The 21,002-nt window shown below is 45.0% G+C and overlaps 1 protein-coding gene across 1 annotated transcript in view; it reads left to right on the top strand.

Moving 5' to 3' along the window:
- The first annotated feature begins 9,587 nt into the window (after positions 1-9,587).
- The window catches only part of SLC16A10 (solute carrier family 16 member 10), a 154,827-nt gene continuing 143,412 nt past the window's right edge, over positions 9,588-21,002 (top strand). The window contains exons 1-3 of the mRNA XM_049772606.1: positions 9,588-9,818; positions 10,246-10,940; positions 10,985-11,154. Of these exons, the coding sequence (XP_049628563.1) occupies positions 9,588-9,818; positions 10,246-10,940; positions 10,985-11,154 (1,096 nt within the window). The remainder of the gene's footprint in view (positions 9,819-10,245; positions 10,941-10,984; positions 11,155-21,002) is intronic.

The following is a 21,002-nucleotide window of genomic DNA, read 5'->3' on the forward strand; positions in this document are numbered from 1 at the left end:
CCAAGAAAGAGACTCGGAAGTGATTTTCCAAGGGATCAGCTAATTGATTCAAAAGGAAAACTTTGAGGGGCCTGAGTGATAGCACAGCGGTAGAGCATTTGCCTTGCATGTGGCCAACACAGGATGGACCCTGGTTCGATTCCTGGCATCCCATATGGTCCCCTGAGCCTGCCAGGAGCGATTTCTGAGCTCAGAGTCAAGAGTAACCCCTGAGCGCCGCTGCCGGGTGTGACCCAAAAAGCAGAAAGAAAAAAAAAAAGAAAAGAAAAGAAAAACTGAAACCCTACAAACAAACTCAAGCTTGGCAAAGGCATCCATTACTCCCTTTCACTACCTTCTGCCTTCACACTCATTAAGATGTAATTTTGGAACATTAGGCCTTTAGAAGAAAGCCTTCAGGGATTCCCTGACCGAACAGCCATTACAGTGGAGGCCACCCATGGCAGACAACACAGAACCCCTCTCTGAAAGAGGACTGAGCCAGAGACATAGAGAATATCGTGGAAGACAATTAACAGGAAGTTCTGGTTTTTTGTTTTTGTTTTTGTTTTTGTTTGTTTGTTTTGGCTATGGCTCAGAAGTTACTTCTGGCTCTGCACTCAGAAATTGCTCCTGGGTCAGAGAGATAGCATAGTGGTGTTTGCCTTGCAAGCAGCTGACCCAGGACCTAAGATGGTTGGTTCGAATCCTGGCGTCCCATATGGTCCCCTGTGCCTGCCAGGAGCTATTTTTGAGCTAATAGCTAGGAGTAACCCTTGAGCACCGCTGGATGTGGCCAAAAAAAAAAAAAAAAAAAGAATAAAGAAAGAAAGAAATTGTTCCTGACAGGCTCAATGAACCATATGGGATGCTGGGGCTGGAACCCGGGTTCTTCTGGGCTGGCTGCATGCAAGGCAAATGCTCTACCGCTGTGCTATCATTCCAGCCCCAAACAGGAAGTTCTGAAGGCAAGACATGAAGATCTAGAGGGCTGGCAAGAGATGTAGGTATGTTCATCCATTTGTTTGGACACACAGTAGCAGGGAGCTTGCTTCCAGGTTGCAAGGCACCTAGACACCAAGACACTCAGCATCATATGTACTGGTCCCCATCCAGCACTACTGGTCAGTCTCAGCCATCACACTGCATCACAGGTCCCGAGCCCTGAAGACACAGGCCAACACAGTGAGGCTGAGAATCCAGTGACCCCTTGGTCTCTGAGCACTGCTTGGAGGTCTACAAAAAACATCAAAAGACTGTCATTTTCTCTCATCCAGTCTTTGTTTCTTTTGTAACATGGAAGCATTGGACAGGATCTCTGTTTAGCAAACCTCAAATCAAATTTCATTAGATTGTGAAATCAATTCAGAGATTTCATCAGCAGGTTTTATAAAATTTTGTTTTTAGGCCACACTTGGCAGTGCTCCTGGCTCTGCTCTCAGGAATTACTCCTGATTGACTCAAGGCCAACATGGGTTGTTGGGGGTCAAACTTGGATCAGCTGCATGCAAGACAAATATCCTACCAGCTATAATATTGCTCCAGCCATGTTGTTTAATTTAATTTTGTTTTTAATTAAGTAGATTAGTATGTGTCATTGTACTTAGTAATATAAAAATTGTTTGGAGGGCTGTAGCAGTATTACAGTGTGTGAGGTTACTTGCTTTGCTGATTCAGGCTCAATCCCTAACATCCCATATGGACCCCCAAGTACTTTCAGGAGTTATTCCTGAATGCAGAATTAGGAATAACCCCTGACTATTGCCAGATGTGACACCATAAAACAAATTTGCAAGGTTCTTCAGTACTGTTCTTAAGTCACCTTTGGTCTGACTTCTCCTTCACCACCCTCTCCCCCACCATATTAGTAACCTCAGTTACTTGCAAACAAAGGTTTGCAAGTGCTCAAGGTTCACTGGTGGGGCTTCGGGGATTACTCGAGGTGCCAGGGGACAAACCCAGGTCAGTCATATGCAAAGCAAACATCCTACCCACCATACAACCTCTCCAACCCCAGTTTCTAACAGTTTTTGAGAAAATAAAGTAGTCTCTATTTATTTATTTAGTTTTTTTGGTTTGGGGACCTCACCCAGCTGCACTCGGGTTACACTTGGCCTGGTTCAGAGATCACTCCTGGCATGCCCGGGGGACCATATCCTGGTCAGCCACATGCAGAGCAAATATCCTACCTATTGTACTATGGCTCCAGCTCCTCAGAATAAAGTGCTTCAAGTTGGGGGAAACACACACACACACACACACACACACACACACACACACACACACACACACACACACGATAACAAACGCTATCCCAAACCAAACAAAACCAAGAAACATCTGACTCCTGAGCTTCCTACTGATTTTAGGTGTCCCTGTTTCCCAGCGTACTGTCCTGTGGGAGCCACTTCCATGGTAACTTCCGTGCATATGTTCCCATGACACCAGCTCACAACTTCCACACAAAACATCAGCTTTTTTTTACAGTGTCCTATGCACAGCCCCACAGAAGCAGAAGAATGTGAGGGCCTTTCTTTAAAGGACATGAATTAAAGGACATGTCTGGAGCAATAGTAAGCAGATAGGGTGCCTGCCTTACACGTGGGCTACCTGGATTTGATTCCTGGCATCACATATGGTTCCCCAAACACCTTCAAGAGTAATTCTTTTTTTTTTTTTTTTTTTTTTTTTTGGTTTTTGGGCCACACCCGGCGGTGCTCAGGGGTTACTCCTGGCTCTATGCTCAGAAATAGCTCCTGGCAGGCACGGGGAATTATATGGGACACCGGGATTCGAACCAACCACCTTAGGTCCTGGATTGGCTGCTTGCAAGGCAAACACCGCTGTGCTATCTCTCCGGGCCCTCCAAGAGTAATTCTTGAGAGCAAAACCAGGAGTAACCCTTGAGCATCATTGGCTGTGCCTCCCCCCCACACACACAAACCCAAAAAACAAAACAGACGATCTTATGACACCTCCTGCCTCTCACCTGGATTTTTTTTTTTTTTTTTTTTTTTTAGTAAATTGAACAAAACAATGAGATCCCATCTCTTGGAATAAACAATATTGAATGATGATGGATACTTGGTTTTGGATGACAAAACTGAGGTTACTAAGATGGTGAGGTAGAGGGTGGTGAAAGAGAAGTCAGACCAAAGGTGACTTAAGAACAGTACTGAAGAAACTTGGGCACTTTGTTGAGACACAGTAACTTTACATCAAAACCATGAACAGGACGGGAGAGATAGCACAGCGGTAGAGTGTTTGCCTCCCATGCGGCTGACCCGGGAGGAACCTGGTTTGATTCCCAGTAGCCCATATGGTCCCCCAGCCTGCCAGGGATGATTTCTGAGTGCAGAGCCAGGAGTTACTCTTGAGTGCCGCTGGGTGTGGCCCAAGAACCAATCAATCAATAAGCAAATAAAGTTAAAAAAAAAACATGACAGTAGAAACCACGCTGCCAAAACTGTAATATAAATTAAAAAGAGAGGAATTAAAAATCTCTTTTCTAGAAGCATTGTAGTGCAAGTTCAAAAATAAAACATTCCAAGAGATCCTTCTAATAAAGGACATTCTTCCAGCATCAATATAGTATGTCCATCCCTCTATGGGAAAATACCTACATTGTTTCCTCAATAGTCCTGGTGAACTCTGCAGCATATGTAGGATCAACTCAGTCTCCATCTCACATCCCCTTCTCTCATCTCTCTTAAATATCTCTGTACTACATGCAAAGCAATTCTTATTTTCAGATGAAAATGATGAAAAATGGGGCCGGAGAGATAGCATGGAGATCAGGCATTTGCTGTTCATGCAGAAGGAAGGTGGTTTTTTTTATCCCCTGTGCCTACCAGGGGCGAGTTCTGAGCATAGATCCAGGAGTAACCCCTGAGCGCTGCCAGGTGTGACCCCCCCCCAAAAAAAAAGATGAAATATGCCTTTTCTTCTTACATTAAGTTGTATGGTGTTAGTATCCACTATTTGATAAATATTGTCAAGTACCCTCAGACCTTTGCCAAGGGGCCATGTTTTGGGGACATTAGAATAAGTGGACAAGTATTGGGTGTCCCAGGCCACCTCTACCCTCTCTTTTCGCTAAATCTTTCACCTGGCTGGACTATCATACACTTGGTAGAGAAAACAATTAATTTCTGCAACTTAGAAATGTTGAGCCCAGAGTTCTTCTTTCAGAATATTTGCACAGTATTACTAAAGAACCAACTCCCTCCCCATCTGTTTAGTGATACTGAAATAGCTGGGGGATACATGACAGGACTGGGTGCTTTCACAATGGATAGAAGGAGATGGGGAGATAGATTGGAAATGTGCTTTCTTCTATCTTTTTTGTAAGTTATTTACTTATTTATTGTTGGTTTTTGGGCCACACCCAGTGGTGCTCAGGGGTTACTCCTGGCTCTGCACTCAGAAATTGCCTCTGGCAGGCTGGGGGATCATATGGAATGTTGGGAATCAAACCAGGTATATGGGATGCCGGGAATCGGGTCACCCCCCATCAACTGCATGCAAAGCAAACGCCCTACGGGCTATGCTATCTCTCCTGCCCCAGGAATTGTGTTTTTATTCCCAGCATTGGCCTGCATGCAGGCAGGCTCTTGAAAGTGAGTAACAGGTGGGTAGAGAGACAGTACAATGGAGAAGGTGCTGACCTTGCACATGGTTGACCTGGATTTTATCCCCAGCATCCCACATGCTAGGCAAACGCCCTGCCCTCTGTGCTATCACTCTGGCCCCATGAGACTGGCATTTTAAGTAGAATTAGAAGTCAAATAAGTATGTTTTAATTAATAAAAATAAGTTCAATATAAACTAAAGATGAAAAGGTCTACATAATATAGGCCTTTTCAACTCTCAAGTCTGAGAGTTGGCATTTAGACCTAAGAACAATTATGGCTTTTTATATTTATAAATCCTTTAATCTTATGATTTCAAAGCAATTAATGAATAGTAACTTATTAAGAAACATAGCATAACTATGAGGCAGTTCTATATAAAGCTATTTTTTTAAGATTGAGAAGATGAAGTAAAGAGATTAATACAATAATATAACGTAAGTTAGTGATAGGCAGAGACAAAGAAATAGAATGAAGCTTCTCTTTGACACCCAGAAAAAGCATATACAAAACCTATCCCCCAGGTCTATCATGCTGGCAATATATTTACTCTTTTGTTTTTTATTTTTTGGCCATATCCAGCTGCTACTCCTGATCCAGAGCTTGAAAGTTATTCCTGACAATGCTCAGGGAAATTCCAGCCTGGGCCTCCTGCAAAGTAAATGTAAAGTATAATGTAAAATGTAAAGTGTGTGCTCTAGTCCATTGAACCAGTTCACTGGCCTTATATTTGTTATTTTTTGGTTATTTTTTAAGCAAAAAAATTGTTATTTTAAAAAGACATTTTGGTAGAAAATACTTTAAGTTGTAGAAAGGCTCCACTACTATTTATTGTTGTTGTTTTGTTGTTGATATTATTTTAAGTCATACTGGATTGACCTCAGGAAGTTTAACTGGAGTCAGCTGGCCCCAGTTCAGCAATACAAATCTTAAACCTTGTACTCTCTCTCTCTCTCTCTCTCTCTCTCTCTCTCTCTCTCTCTCTCTCTCTCTCTCTCTCTCTCTCTCTCTCTCTCCTTTAAATAATAAAAGAGGTGTAACTATTCCAAATAAAAGGTATCATTCAGGGGCACAGCGGGAAGAACATTTGCCTTGCACGTGGCGACCTGGGTTCAATCCCTGGCTTCCTATATGGTTTTCTGTGCCTGCCAGCAGTGATTCTTGTGTACAGAGCCTGGAGTAACCCCTTAGCACTACCAGGTGTGGCCTCCAAACAAAACAAAACAAATAAAATGTACTACATTTTATATATATGTAAAAGAGATCATCCAAAAATAGTGCTGTTAACCACATGGAAAAAAACGCTGCCACTACGATAATAATTGCAAACATTTCCCAAGAGTTTGCTGATATCAGGAACTCTGGTAAGTGGTCTGTGGACATTAACTCTAGTCTGGTTTTTTTTTTTTTTTCTCATCCATCAAGTCAGAGCTGATCTTAAATCAGTCCTCCCTGAAAAGTGACAAACTTTAATCTAAAAAGGGGATGGATACATTATAATACTTAGAAATTATGTGAAAAGTTGAAACTTTTTGAGAGTGCACTCTATGCTAAAAACAGCATTTCATAGGATAAATGTATCATGCTTAGTATATTGTTACACATATACATCTCTGTAAAAATGAAACCAAAATATATGTACTCTATTTAAAATTAAGCTTATTTTTTTGGAGAGCTATACCTGGTAGCATTCCTAGTTCTGCGTTCAGAAATTACTTCTGGCAGGTTCAGGGGACCATATGAAATACTGGGGATCCAACCCTGATAAGCTATGGGCAAGGCAAGCACCCTACCCACTGCGGTATGCTCTGGGCCCCTAAACTTAATTTTTGAAATACTTTTTTTTTTTAATTTTTTGTGGTTTTGGGGCCACACCCGGCTGTGCTCAGGAGTCACTCCTGGCTATCTGCTCAGAAGAAAAAAAAAAAAAAAAGAAATAGCTCCTGGCAGGTACAGGGGACCATATGGGACGCTGGAATTCGAACCAACCACCTTAGGTCTTGGATCGGCTGCTTGCAAGGCAAACACTGCTGTGCTATTTCTCCAGCCCCTTGAAATACTTTTTGATGTGGAGAAAAATTACAGATAAGAGTTGTCTTATTCCTCTACCACCTCTGTTACTAACATCTTGTATTAGGGTGCCAAATGTGTTTTATTTAATGGCCAATACTAGCAAAGTGTCATTTTTATGGGGGCAGGGGGGGTACCCACGTGCAAGGGGGTAGGTTTGGGTTCCACCTGTCAGTGCTCTGGGATTATTCCTGTGCTCAAGGATCACTCCCAGGTCACCCAACTCCAAAGGTGTAATATAAAAATATCTGTAAGAGATGGGGCCGGTGAGGTGGCGCTATAGATAAGGTGTCTGCCTCGCAAGCGCTAGCCAAGGAAGGACCGCGGTTCAATTCCCCGGCTTCCCATATGGTCCCCCCAAGCCAGGGGCAATTTCTGAGCGCTTAGCCTGGAGTAACCCCTGAGCATCAAACAGGTGTGGCCCAAAAAAACAAAGCAAAAATATCTATAAGAGGGGCTGGAGCGGTGGCGCAAGTCGTAAGGCATCTGCCTTGCACCCACTAGCCTAGAACGGACAGCGGTTCCATCCCCTGGTGTCCTATATGGCCCCCAAGCCAGGAGTGATTTCTGAGCACATAGCCAGGAATAACCCCTGAGCGTCACCGGGTATGGCCCAAAAACAATAAAAAAAAAAAAATCTGTAAGTGGTGAGACTGCCCCACATGCTATGTTTCTAGCCTCTTAGGCTGACGGGTCTAATGAACCAGGGTAGCGGTGAAGAAATAATACCAAGTAGTCAGAAAAGAGATTCATCAAAGTCAGTCTGCTTTTTCACTTCATGGACTCTCTTTCTCTGCCATGTGCTCTGTCTGTGCCCACCAAAACCCAGCACTACTCTCTCTTCATTCAAACCAACTAACTCCCAATACAAAGTGGGGGGAATGATGAGTCAGATACAAAAGTAACTATCCAGTGGGCTTTTACATATCAAAGGAAGAGGTTACAGGGAAGAGAAAGAAGAAGAGAAAGAGAAACACCTTTCTTTAGGGTTTTAGCCACGTCCACATTACACAAAGGCAAGGGTCTTAACTCCTGCATTATCTCTTTGGTACCCCCCTACTTTTTTTTGGTTTTTGGGTCACACCCGGCAGCGCTCAGGAGTTACTCCTGGCTCTGTGCTCAGAAGTCGCTCCTGGCAGGCTCAAGGACCATATGGGATGTCAGGATTCAATCCAGGATCTGTCCTGTGTTGGCCACGTACAAGGCAAACACCTTACCGCTGTGCTATTGCTTGGACCCCCAATCCCCCCCACCGTTTTTTGTGGACCTGGGGACCAAATTCAATGCCACACATGCAAGACATGAGCATATGCCATTGAACTGTATCCCTGTCCCCCACTAAGTGCTCTTTTTATTTAGATGTCCTTAGTTGTTTTGGTTTGCTTTTGTTTTGGGGCCCAGGGTTCTGCTCTGGCTTGCTGCCTGGAGGTGGCCCTGGCAGCAGACTTAAGGGATCATGTGGTGCAGGGGATCGACCAGAGGCTGCATTCCAGCCCTTTGAGCTATCTCTCTGGCCCTGGATGCCCTTCATTTTTATCTCATGTCCTTTTTCTGTTCCAGGATTTTATCCAGGTTACCACATTATATTTAGTAGCCCTGTCTCCTTTGATTTTTTTTTTTCTGGTTGTAACAGTTACTTAGACTTCCCTTGTTTTTGATAATCTGAACAGTATTACTCCCCTGCTCTTCCCCACTTTCCATACTCTTAAGTAAGTCATCTGACACAGTACACACTTAGAAAATGAGGTATTGTATATTCCCTCTTGAGTGTAAAAATAACTACAACAATTATTGGGAATTTTTTTGTGCAAATCTTAAAACATACATAAAATATATTACTGCATATATTACTTAGAGAACATAGAGATCCAGGAGATAGTTCAGAGGTTAAGGAGAGACCTGAGGATTTTGGCCCAGCTTTGCAGGGCTGTTTGTACCACTACCTTGTCTGAGAATGGCTAGATAGGGCCCACTTTCAAAAAATGTGCAATGAATTTAGATGCATTCACCAGCTTCAATAATTATTTCTTCTTCTTCTTCTTCTTCTTCTTCTTCTTCTTCTTCTTCTTCTTCTTCTTCTTCTTCTTCTTCTTCTTCTTCTTTCTTCCGTCTCCTCCTCCTCCTTCTCCCTCCTCCTTCCCCTCTTCTCCTCCCCTCCTCTCCCTCCTCTTCAGCCCCCTCCTCCCCTTCCTCTTCCTCCTTTTCCTCTTCCTTCTTCTCCTCCTCTCCCCTCTCCCCCTCCCCTCTCCCCCCTCCTTCTTCCTCTCTTCTGCCAATCCTAGCAGTGCTCAGAGCTTATTTCTGGTTCTGTGCTCAGGGAGCACTCCTGGCAGGACTCTAGGGAATCATATTGTGGGCTGGGAATCAAAGCCAGGTCAGGAACAAGCAAGGCAAGCACCCTTCCCGCTATATTATCTCTCTATAAATCCAAAATCCAAAAGATTTTCTTTTTATAGTAAAACTCATTTTAAGAAAAAGTTTCTTTTCTTTTGTTTGGAGGTGGGTGTTGTATCCTGGTGTGCAAAGACTATTCCTGGCTCTGTGCTCAGGGCCCATGTGTGGTGTGGGTATTTGAGTATGGTTCCGGCAGCCAGTCACTTGGAAAGCTTGTGCTCTATCTTTCTGCGGGTCTCTAAGCAGGAGTTATCTCTCTGGTCTCCAAAGTGCTAGTTTGTGTGAAGTAAAACAAACATATTTTGAAATGGAATTAATGGGAGGCGTTTCAGTAGGCATTTTCTGCTGTATCCACAGCAGTTCTTCTACCCAAGTCACTCTTCCTTTCTTTGATGAATGCTGTTGCTTCACGATTCAGAGACAGATTTGAACACGGGTTGCATTTTATTTGTTACTGTCATTTAAAAAATAACGCTTTCCAGTTTTCTGTCAAAAATATCTGGGTGACTCCTGATGGCACAGCAGCAGCGGTCCTATAGTCGTTTATACTCTGCGTTGCAGCTGCAGCAATCTGGCTTCCACTCTGAGTCATGGCAGGAGACTGATGTCATAGGATCATGCTTGACACTTTGGGCTAGGAAAGATTCAAAAGCAGAGAGGGAGCATGCCTTGCCTTCCACCAATACCGGCCTCAACACCCCACCTACGTCTCCACCGGACACTACACAGGGTCCTCTGAGCTCCGTCCTGGGGCTGTCCTGGGGTTGTCCTGGAGCACAGCCGCACGTGGCCCGAAACCCAACTTAAAAAAGAAAGAAGTCATTTGAAGACTTGGCCATCATAGTGTGTCTTCCAAAATGACCCTCTTCAATGCGCAGAGGTGGTCAGAAGTTATGATGTGAGAATGCAGGAGTTAAGAGTAAATAGAGGGACTGGAGAGAGCATGGAGGGAAGCCTTGCATGCAGAAGGTCGGTGGTTCGAATCCCAGTATCCCATATGGTCCCCCGAGCCTGCCAGGAGCGATTTCTGAGCGCAGAGCCAGGAGTAACCCCTGAGCGCTGCCGGTTGTGGCCAAAAAATCTAAATAAATACATAGTAAATAAAAAAATATATAAAAGTGAAATAGGATCTGTGTCCATTCCCAAACAAGCAGCATGACCCCAATCCCAGCTAGTCCTTGGAGGTGAGCGCCCAGCACCAAGATCCCAAAAACCAGAGGGACCCCTGGGGTGCGGTGCGCCTGTTGCCCCGGGCACACCCAACCGAGGCTCCCCTGCCACCTCCCTGGGGACTGGTGCCCCCCAGCTCGGCCCCCGGGAGCCCCGACCCGCGGGTGAGCGCGGGCAGGCGCGCCGCAGACGGAGCTCCCGGGGCCACCTGGAGGCCGCGCCCCTCCCTCGCCACCCGCGCCCAATCACCCGGAGCCCGGGCCGGCTCCGCCCACGGGCCACGGCGGGGGGCGCCTTTAAGAGTCGGCCGCGGGGGCCCCCCCGGCTCGGGAGCGGGTGCGAGCTGGGGGGGACGCTGAGTCCCGAGTCCCGAGCCCCGAGCCGGAGGCGCTCGCGTGCCACCATGCGCTCCCCGCCGGTTGCCCTGCGCGCCCCCGGTGCCAGCCGCTCGCCCGCCCTGCGCTGCCCCGGCCGGCCCCGGCTCTCGCCCGGCCCGCCCGCGCCTCCCCGGGGCTTCTCCCTCGGGCCATGGTGCCCGCCCAGGGACGAGCCCGCCGCCGTGGCCGCGCGGGCCCCCCGACCCCGACCCCCCGAGTCCCCCGGGGCCGGCCCGGGTCGCGCCGACCACCCCGAGGGCGCGAGGCGGGACGCGGAGGCGGACGCGGACCTCCCGACCCCGACCCGGCGGCGGTGGAGGTAGTGACGGGTGGGAAGCGCGGTGCCGGGCGGGCGCCGAGAAGTCCCCCCGGAGGGCCCCCCGAGGGCGGCTGGGGCTGGTTGGGTGATGCTGAGGCGGCCATGTGGTGCAACGGGTCGGTGTTCGGCATCCAGAACGCCTGCGGGGTCCTCTTCGTGGCCATGATCAAGACCTTCGGGTCCAAGGACGATGACAAGATGGCCTTCAAGACAGGTGAGCGCAGGTGTGCAAGTGTGTTGTGTGTGTGTGTGTGTGTGTTGGTGTGTGTGTGTGTGCGTGCGAGCGCGCATTGCATGCATGTGTGTTCCAACTCGGGACGCGTGGCGGGCTTCCTGCAGCTGTGGGGGGGGTCCCCAAGTGTGTCCCGGGCAGAGGAAGAGGTGCGTCTTTCTGTCCAGGTCTTGTGCACAAGCCGCCCGCGGCTCCTGGGACTTCGGTTTGGCGGGGCTTGGGCATTCATTCCAGGATGAGGGGACTGTGTTTTGGAAGCCAGTCCGCGTGAATTTCTTTGGCAAGTCCACCACGCTGACTTTCTTCTTCATTTTTGTTCTTTCTACTGTTTTTTTTTTTTCAATTTTGCCAACAAACCGAACTTGCTGAATGGAAACGAGTGCATGGGTCATTAATACCAAGAGACTTTTGGGGATCATGAGTCGTTTGGGATTATTTCTTATCATTTTTTGTTTGTCTGCCTCTGGGATCTGCATATGGGTACACACACGTGTGTGGTGTGTGTGTGTGTGGTGGTGTGTGTGTGTGTGTGTGGTGTGCGCGCGCGCGCGCCGCTGGTGTGTGTGCGTGTGTGTTTGGAGGTACACTGTACGAGGGCGGAGTTGGTGTAGACGAAAAGATTTTATTTCAAGGTCAGGAGAGAGTTCTGAAGGAGTCCTGCCAGAGTCACAGTTTGTGGCTTTTATTGTTTTGCTTTTTTTTTTTTTTTTTGAGGCGGGGTGGGCATTTTGTGCTAAATTAGATGGCAAAGGAGGTTGCCTGAACTGGAGACTGGGAAGTGGCAGGGTAAGGCCACTGTTTCTTTTCACTTAAACGCATCTAGCTATTCAACTGGACAGGGAGAACGGTGGAGATTCAGAACATTCTCTCCTCTGTAGAGCGGGCCCGGGAGAGATAGCACAGCGGCGTTTGCCTTGCAAGCAGCCAATCCAGGACCAAAGGTGGTTGGTTCGAATCCTGGTGTCCCCATATGGTCTTCCAAGAGCCTGCCAGGAGGCTATTTCTGAGCAGACAGCCAGGAGTAACCCCTGAGCACCGCTGGGTGTGGGCCCAAAAACAAAAAAAACAAAACAAAACAATCCAGACCTACACAACTCTCCTACATACAGACTTTCACATTCATCCTCAGGGGCAGAGGCCTTTTTCAATCACTTTTAAGTGATAAGAAAACCAGAGCTTGTTGAAGTTAAGTGTCTTGGTGATTAGTGGATTGGAGATAGATTTCTATGGCCCCATCCCTTTCCTGCAGCAAGGGAGCTATGGAGCCCAGGCTTCCACACTCACAAGGGTGTTACTTTCCTGTTGAGCTACATCCTCACCCAGAAGACTTCTGTCCTGACTTAGAGGGCTGTGTACTTTCATTTAAAATCAAATCAGCCTTTCTCCTTTCCATTTCAGGAACTTTACATGGGAATGCTCTTTTTATAATCTTAATTTTCTATTAATATTTTCTGTTATTTATAAATATTTTATATTAATATTTTAAATAGTAATTATAATTAATAATTAATTAATCATATTATACAATTAATTATAATTAATAATTAATATTTTGAATAGTAATATTTTTCTGCTATTTATAGTATTCCTTAGGTTTATAGTGTACATGCAAAGAGCTATTTGTGCCAGGCCTCTATACGTTATTTTAGTTGTTTTTTGTTTTGGGGCCTCACCTGGCTATGCTGCAGGAGTTACCGCACTCAGAGATAACTTCTGGTGGTGCTCAAGGGACATATGATGCCAGAGATAAAAACTCAAGTTGACCTCATGCAGGGCTAATGCCTTACTCACTGTTACTAACTCATTGGCCCAGGCCTTTCTAAATTTTAAAGCAATGTAACAAGCCTTATATAAACAGTATTCTATATGTGTGTTTGCAACTTATTTCCTCCTCTCCTCCCTCCCTCCCTCCCTCCCTCTCCTCCTTACTCCTCCTCCTTCTTCTTCCTCTCCTCCCTTCCTTCTTCTTCATACTTCCTTCCTTCCTTCCTCCTTTTTTCCTCCTCCCTCCTCCCCTCCTTCCTTCCTTCTCCTTCCATACTTCCTTCCTTCCCTCCCTTCCTCCTTCCTTCTTCCTTCCTTCCTTCCTTCCTTCCTTCCTTCCTCCCTCCCTCCCTTCCTTCCTCCCTCCCTCCCTTCCTTCCTTCCTTCCTTCCTTCCTTCCTTTCTATACCTCCTAAAGAGGCACCATAACTTTGCTGGGTGAGTTTTAGGACTACTTGGTGCTCATTATCATCAAAAGTTCATATGGACGGTGTCCCAATTGTGGGTAGTCAAAGGTGAGGGTGGGGAGAGAAATCCTCTACTTTGTGTGTGTGTGTGTGTGTGTTTTGTCTTTTGTTTTTGGGCCACATCCAGCAGTGCTCAGGGGTTACTCTTGACTCTGCGCTTAGAAATAGCTCCTGGCAGGCTTGGGGAACCATATGGGATGCTGAGGATTGAACCCGGGTCTGTCTGGGGTCAGCCGTGTGCAAGGCAAATGCCCTACCACAGTGCTATCACTCTGGCCCCCAGAAACTAACTCTCTTGCATAACCCTCTTTCATGATCTTTGGAAACTCGGTATTCTTAGTTTTGATCACTGACTTTTTTCACTTACTCAGTTAATCCTTGACAATTTTCAGTCATGTTTATATATGTGTGCCTTGATAGAATACTATTATCTGCTTGTTTTCATGAAGGTGGTGATAGTTTGGGAACCATTTAAATGATGGGTCTCATTTCTTCAGTACTTTTTTTTTTTTTTTTTTTTGGTTTTTGGGCCACACCCTGTGACGCTCAGGGGTTACTCCTGGCTATGCGCTCAGAAGTTGCTCCTGGCTTCTTGGGGGACCATTGGGACGCCGGGGGATTGAACCGCGGTCCGTCCTAGGCTAGCGCAGGCAAGGCAGGCACCTTGCCTCCAGCGCCACCGCCTGGCCCCTTCTTCAGTACTTTTTATGTGCCAACCCCTTTGCTAATAAATACTATACAAGCTTTCCTATGTAAACCTAGTGTAACTCCTTGCCATAGACTTTATTGAATATATATATATTTTTTTTGTTTGTTTGTTTTTGGGTCACACCCGGCAGTGCTCAGGGTTATTCCTGGCTCCATGCTCAGAAATTGCTCCTGGCAAGCATGGGAGACCATATGGGATGCCAGGATTCGAACCGATGACCTTCTGCATGAAAGGCAAACACCTTACCTCCATGCTATCTCTCCGGCCCCTGAATATATCTCTTTTAGAACCAGAAACTCAGGCTTAACAAATAACATAAACAGTGGAGTCAGAATTCAACCTCAGGTGTATCTGACTCCAGAATCTGGATTTTTAAAAGAATGATCATACGTTATTGACCCTGATTTGTGCTTTAAATATCAAAGAGAAGTGAAGAATATAGGATTTCTGAACATATTTAGTACCCATGTTCAATTTATTAAAAATGTCTTCAGGGAGTTACTGAGAGAAGAAAAGGGGTCTTCTTAACCAAGCTCCAACCCCAAAAGTCACAATTTCATCAGGATATCAGAAAATGCCCTAAATACAAATTTTGAAAAAAATCTGAGTTCAAATAGATCATTTATTTAATTTATTTTAAATAGATTTCTAAAATAGGGGTGACTCCTGACAGTGTTCAGGGGACTTTGTGGTGCCATGTACCAAATTCAGGATCACACACACACACACACACACACCCCCACACACACACATTCTCAACATATGTTAATGTGGGGCCGGAGAGATAGCATAGCAGCGTTTGCCTTACAAGCAGCCGACCCAGGACCTAAGGTGGTTGGTTCAAATCCTGGCATCCCATATGGTCCCCCATGCCTGCCAGGAGCTATTTCTAAGCAGATAGCCAAGAGTAACCCCTGAGCACCGCCAGGTGTGGCTCAAAAACAAAACAAAACAAAACAAAACAAATAAACAACATATGTCATTACCACACAAACTCTTTTCCTGATCCTTAAACCAAAATTGCCTCAAAGCCAATATACCATAAAAAGCAGTTTTCTTTTCCTAGGAAGAACACAGGCAAATAAACTAGGAAAATACTCTAAGTAAGATCCCTAAGTGAGCATGGCATTTATCAAGATGACACACATGGGGCTGTAGTCCAGTGGGTAGGTGGCAGTTGCTTGCCTTGCATGTGGCCAACCTGGGTTCTATTCCAACTATCCCTATGGTTCCCCAAGCATGGCCAGGAATTATTACTAAGAGCAGACCCGGTAGTAAACTCTGAGCACCTCTGGGCATGGCCCCACAAAATAAACAAAAGGCAACACATGAGTCTTTATCCATTCCACAGAGAAACTCAACACAGTTTTCATTTTTTTTTTTTTTGGCCACACCCAGCGGTGCTCAGGGGTTACTCCTGGCTGTCTGCTCAGAAATAGCTCCTGGCGGGCACGGGGGACCATATGGGACACCAGGATTTGAACCAACCACCTTTGGTCCTGGATCGGCTGCTTGCAAGGCAAACGCCGCTGTGCTATCTCTCCGGGCCCACAGTTTTCTTATAGCTAGAAAAGTTATGATTTTTAAGGGAAAACAATATTCCAGTTTTATCTGTTTCAGTGTTCCAAAAAGTGTCTGATCACTATCACATAGGCAAGCAATATGCATTTGTGAACAGATCCACTCTACTGAGGGGGCAAGGATGTGTGGCCCAGGTAGTAGGCTACATATTTGAGACTCTGGGTTTGGTTCCTAGAACCATGTGGTGTTGCTGCCTCTAGAAAATTAAGGAAGGGAGAAAGGAGGAATGGAAGGGGGAAAGGAAGATGAGAGAGAGAGGGAAGGAGGGAGGAAGGTGGGAGGAAACGACCAAACCTAGCTTGCTGTCTATGACTGGTGTTATTTTCATAGCAGTAAGTGTAAAGCACATCCAAGTGCCACATTATCAGCAGCCCAGCAACATAATAGGACTGTGGTATATTGACGATTCCCATTGACTCTACTATCTGACTTCGAACCTTCATCATGTGATATTTATTGCCATAGAGAAAAGGCTACACGTCAAATGTCTTTCTCAGAAATTCTCACTGCTGGAATTTCTGTGGAATTTTGGGGGCAGAAAGGTTATTTTTTTTGGTTTTTGATTTGGGGGCACAGCTACTTATGCTTAGGATTTATTATTCCTGGCTACTTCTGTGATTAGGAATCACTCCTAATATCAATTGAGGGATCATATGTAGTGCCAGGAATCCAACCCAGGTTGGTTGTGAGCAAGCAAGCACATTACCCACTGTCTCTCTGGACCCCACATTGGAGTTTTGGGGAACAAAATTAAGTCCTGGAATATTACAAATACCTCAAGGAAGACTTCTGTGTGTTTTCTTAGTTGTATTCACAGCAGATCTAAAATCCCCAGGCAACAGCTGACCTTGAGTGATATCTCCTGTGCCCAGCAGAGAAGGGTTTGAGATACTTGGTAAACATTTGTAGAATAAATGAGAAATAATATTAAGATATCTAAAATCTCTTATACATTAATGTGAACTAATTTACTTGGCCAAAGAAATGTTGGGTTCTTAAACAGAGTTCAGTGGGTCAATGAAATAGTACAAAGGATAGGACTTTTGCACCAGAGGGGAGGGAGGGAGGGAGGGAGGAAGGAAGGAAGGAAGGAAGGAAGGAAGGAAGGAAGGAAGGAAGGAAGGAAGGAAGGAAGGAAGGAAGGAAGGAAGGAAGGGAGGGAGGGAGGGAGGGAGGGAGGGAGGGAGGAAAGGAAGGAGGGAGCAAGGGAGGGAGGGAGGGAGGGAAGGAGAAAGGGGGGAGGGAAGAAAGAAGGAAGGGAGGAAAGAATGAAAGAAGGAACAGAGGGAAGAAGGAGGGAAGGAGGGAGGGGAATGAGGAAGAGAAAGTGGATGGAGGGAAGGAGGAAGGGTTAAGAACCTCAAAGTGGGGGCCTGAGTGATAGCACAGAGGTAGGGTATTTGTCTTGCATGTGGCCAACCTGGTTTCATCTCTGGCACCCCATATGGTCCCCTGAGTCTGCCAGAAGTAATTTCTGAGCTCAGAGCCAGGAGAAACCCCTGAGCACCACTAGGTGTGGTCCCTAAACAAATGAAAACAAACAAAAAATAAAGAAAAATTCAGTCTAAGAAATTCTGTATGGTCAGAAAGACCATACACAATTAATTCTATATAAGTCCCCATGGACTAGCCTAAAAGATTATTCTTCAGAGGAAACCTCAGACCTTGCCTGAATGTCATGAGATTATCTTGTCTCTCCATGGATTTCTGTCAGCACTTCAAAGTATTACTTCAGTGAGTAATAACTGGCAACTGTTTATTGACAGAGAAGATCAAGAAACAGGGACCCTATTCTTTCTAACTGTTCTTTCCCCCAAATTCCTAGTATAGCAATCATTTGCTCATGCTTGAATATGTTGCTAATAGTATACTCTAACACTTTTTTTTTTTTTTTGCCAGTGTCAGGAATAGCACTCTGGCTTCACTTATGCAACGCAAGTGTGCTACCATTGAGTCAAATCTCTGCTCTATGCTCCTGGTAGTATTTTATGGACCATATAGGGCACTAGGGATAAACTGGGGTCAGCTGTGTACAAGGCAAGTGCCTTAATCCCTGTACTTTTTCTCCAGCCTGCATTTCTGTATCTTAGGAAACTTTTTATCAGTGCTGCTTTATTTGCTGATTATAGTGAGTGAATGATTCAGTTCATGGTTTGACACATCTTTTATTATAGGGAAAATACTTCCAGGAAAAGAGAAATGGAAAAGCTAAGAGAACTCACCTATGGAAGTTAGTATGTTTGATTTTTCTTCACTTTTCTTTATATTAAAACATGCAAGTGTACATGTGACATAACTTTACCTAGCCTTCCCAAAAAATGGTTCCAGGAAGTGTATGTGGTCTGAGCATTTTACTATCTATTTCCAGAAGATTTCTAAATTAAGAACAAGACTGAATTGTATGAATAGTTAGTTGATAGTGGATCTGAATTAAATGCAATGTGAATATTCCTGGTTTTTTTCTTATGAGATTTAAATCAACAAAATTAACTTAAAAAAATAAAACAACTCCCCAAGTCAAATCATAACAGTTATTTTAGGAGAAGTTTTGAAGAACAGAATAAATTATGCTCTGTGCTTTTGATTTGTTGTTGTTGTTGTTGTTGTTGTTGTTGGATCTTTTTATATAGGTCCTGCTGTATCTATTCACAGTTCCTTGGGTCATAGTCTCAGGTCAAGAACTTTATGCATTCTGATTGCCTTCCTTGGGTGTCTTGTATGTTCTGAGACTCCAGCCAGTTTCTCGGGATGGTAATTGGAAAAATGATTCTCTCTAGTTATAACCCATATTTATTGTTTCTGGACACATCCATTTGAGTAAGTCCAGAAATAATAAATACAGAGGTCTATCATGCCCATCTCAAATAATACATTCTTTAACCACCCCATATTGACTAACCACTGAAAACAACAGGCCTCCTGAAAATAGAGTTGGCCTTCCTTTGACTCTTCTCAGTGTTGACAGCCCTGGTGGCTTAAGTTTTAAATCTGGATTCTGGAACTAGAGAGATAGTACAGGGGTTAATATACCCACCTTGTGCATGATTGATACAGGTTTGAGCACCTGTATCACACCTGTATCACACCTTAGCATCACCAGGAATAAGCCCCAGCACTGAAGGGTATATGCCCCCATCTTTAAAAAAAAAAAAAAAAAAAAGAAACCTGGAATTTATTTTGCATTTTTGGTTTGTTTGTTTTTGGGTCGCACCCAGCAATGCTCAGGGTTACTCCTGGCTCTACACTAAGGAATCACTCCTGGCTGTGTTCATGGGACTATATAAAATGCTGGGGATTAAACTTGGGTTTGCCACATACAAGGCAAATGCCTTACTCACTTTTCTATCTCTTCATCTCCCTACTTACTTTTTTTGTTTTAGATTTTTGTTTTTTCAAGCCACATCCGTTTGATGCTCAGGGGTTACTCCTGGCTAAGCGCTCAGAAATTGCCCCTGGCTTGGGGGGACATTATGGGACGTCGGGGGATCGAACCTCGGTCCTTCCTTGGCTAGCACTTGTAAGGCAGACACCTTACCTCTAGTGCCACCTCGCCGGCCCCCCTACCTACTTTCTTATCTCTACCCTTTTCTTAATTCTCCCCTTCCTATTTTGTTAAGTCACAGTCTTTTGAGCTTTCCTCATTAATAATGCCTCATAAATCAATCCCCTTTTTCTTCTAATGTTGTATATGCCTTTATTACATTGACCTCAGATATCATAATCCCTTAACTAGTCTACTTTCTATCAATTATGCACTTGAGTAATTTTTTGAAAACATTGGATTCTATCATTTTTCCTCTTTAATATGTATATATCTCAGTCAGTGCTCAGGATTTAACTCCTGATTCTTTGCTTAGTGAGATCCATCACTGATAAGAAAACATCAAACCCCTTACACCAACATCATTTCAGCTCTGGCTTTTATCTGAAAAATTCTATCCTTTTCATGTTCTTCCTTTAATTTTTATTTTTTAAATGTAAAGCAATGTGATTTACATAGTTAAGTTTTAGACATACAATGTTTAAACATTAGTCCCACCACCAGTGTTAACCTCCCTCCACCAGTGCTCCCAGAGACCCACCCATACCAACCCTCCTGCCTACACTTGTATTAAAGTTTGAGTCTCATGATTTCATTGTTGTGAGTCCTTTCTTTATCCTTCCCTTTTCTTTATTTTGGCCACACTTAGTGATGCTTCGAGGTTACTTCTGTTTCTGCATTCAGGTAGTATTGGGGAATTCTGTTAATGCTTGGACACCATGTAAGATGCTGGGAATAGAACACAGGTCAGCCACGTGCAAGTCCAGTGTACCTGCTGTATATCTCTGCAGCCCCCATGTCCTTCTTGCTCTTTCTCCAGCCAAACTGAAGGTCTTGTGTTTTCATAAATTTACCTGTCCTTTTTTTTGTTTGCTTTTGGGCCACACCCGGTGACACTCAGAGGTTGCTCCTGGCTTGGGAGACCATATGGGACTCCAGGTTATCGAACCGCGGTCCATCCTAGGGTAGTGTGGGCAAGGCAGATGCCTTACCGTTTGTGCCACTGCTCTGGCCCCACCTGTTCCTTTTTTACTCTATGTCTTTGTGTGTACCACCCCTCTTTGGTGTGGTTCTTTTATGAGGTAAAGAGAATACCCTGCAGTGCTCAGGGATTACTTCTGGCTCTGCACTCAGGAATCATTCTTGGTGAGCTTGGAGGATCATATGGGGTGCTAGGGATCCAACTTGGTTTGACCACATGCAAGGCAAGAGCCTTTCCCACTGAACTATTACCCTGGCTCCAGTGTGGTTCTTTTAAGATCCAGATGTAAGGGGCCGGAGAGATAGCATGGAGGTAGGGTGTTTGCCTTGCATGCAGAAGGACGGTGGTTCAAATCCCAGCATCCCATATGGTCCCCTGAGCCTGCCAGAAGCGATTTCTGAGTGTAGAACCAGGAACAACCCCTGAGCACGGCTGGGTGTGATCCCAAAAGTCCAAAAACGAAAAAAAAAATTCAGATGTAGGACTTGAGAGGCAACTCAATAGACTGGAATGCATGCCTCTTGCATTCAGGAGGCTCAGGTTAGATTCCTGGCATGCTTGGTTCCCTGAGCATCCTTGGGAATGAGCCTTGCCTGAGCAAACATTCTTGTAGACGTCCCTGAGCACTGCTGGATACAGCCTCCTAAACAAAACCCAAAACATTGAGATGAAATGGGTGCCAATTTTAATTTATATATAACAGCCATGATAGCAATTTCAGTAGTAAAAGGGAAGGTAAAACAGTAGCAATGATGTCATGATGTTGTCATTGCCTTTTTGGTGCAC

The sequence above is a fragment of the Suncus etruscus genome, chromosome 4, assembly GCF_024139225.1.
Source record: "Suncus etruscus isolate mSunEtr1 chromosome 4, mSunEtr1.pri.cur, whole genome shotgun sequence".
In the NCBI taxonomy this organism is placed as follows: Eukaryota; Metazoa; Chordata; class Mammalia; order Eulipotyphla; family Soricidae; genus Suncus; species Suncus etruscus.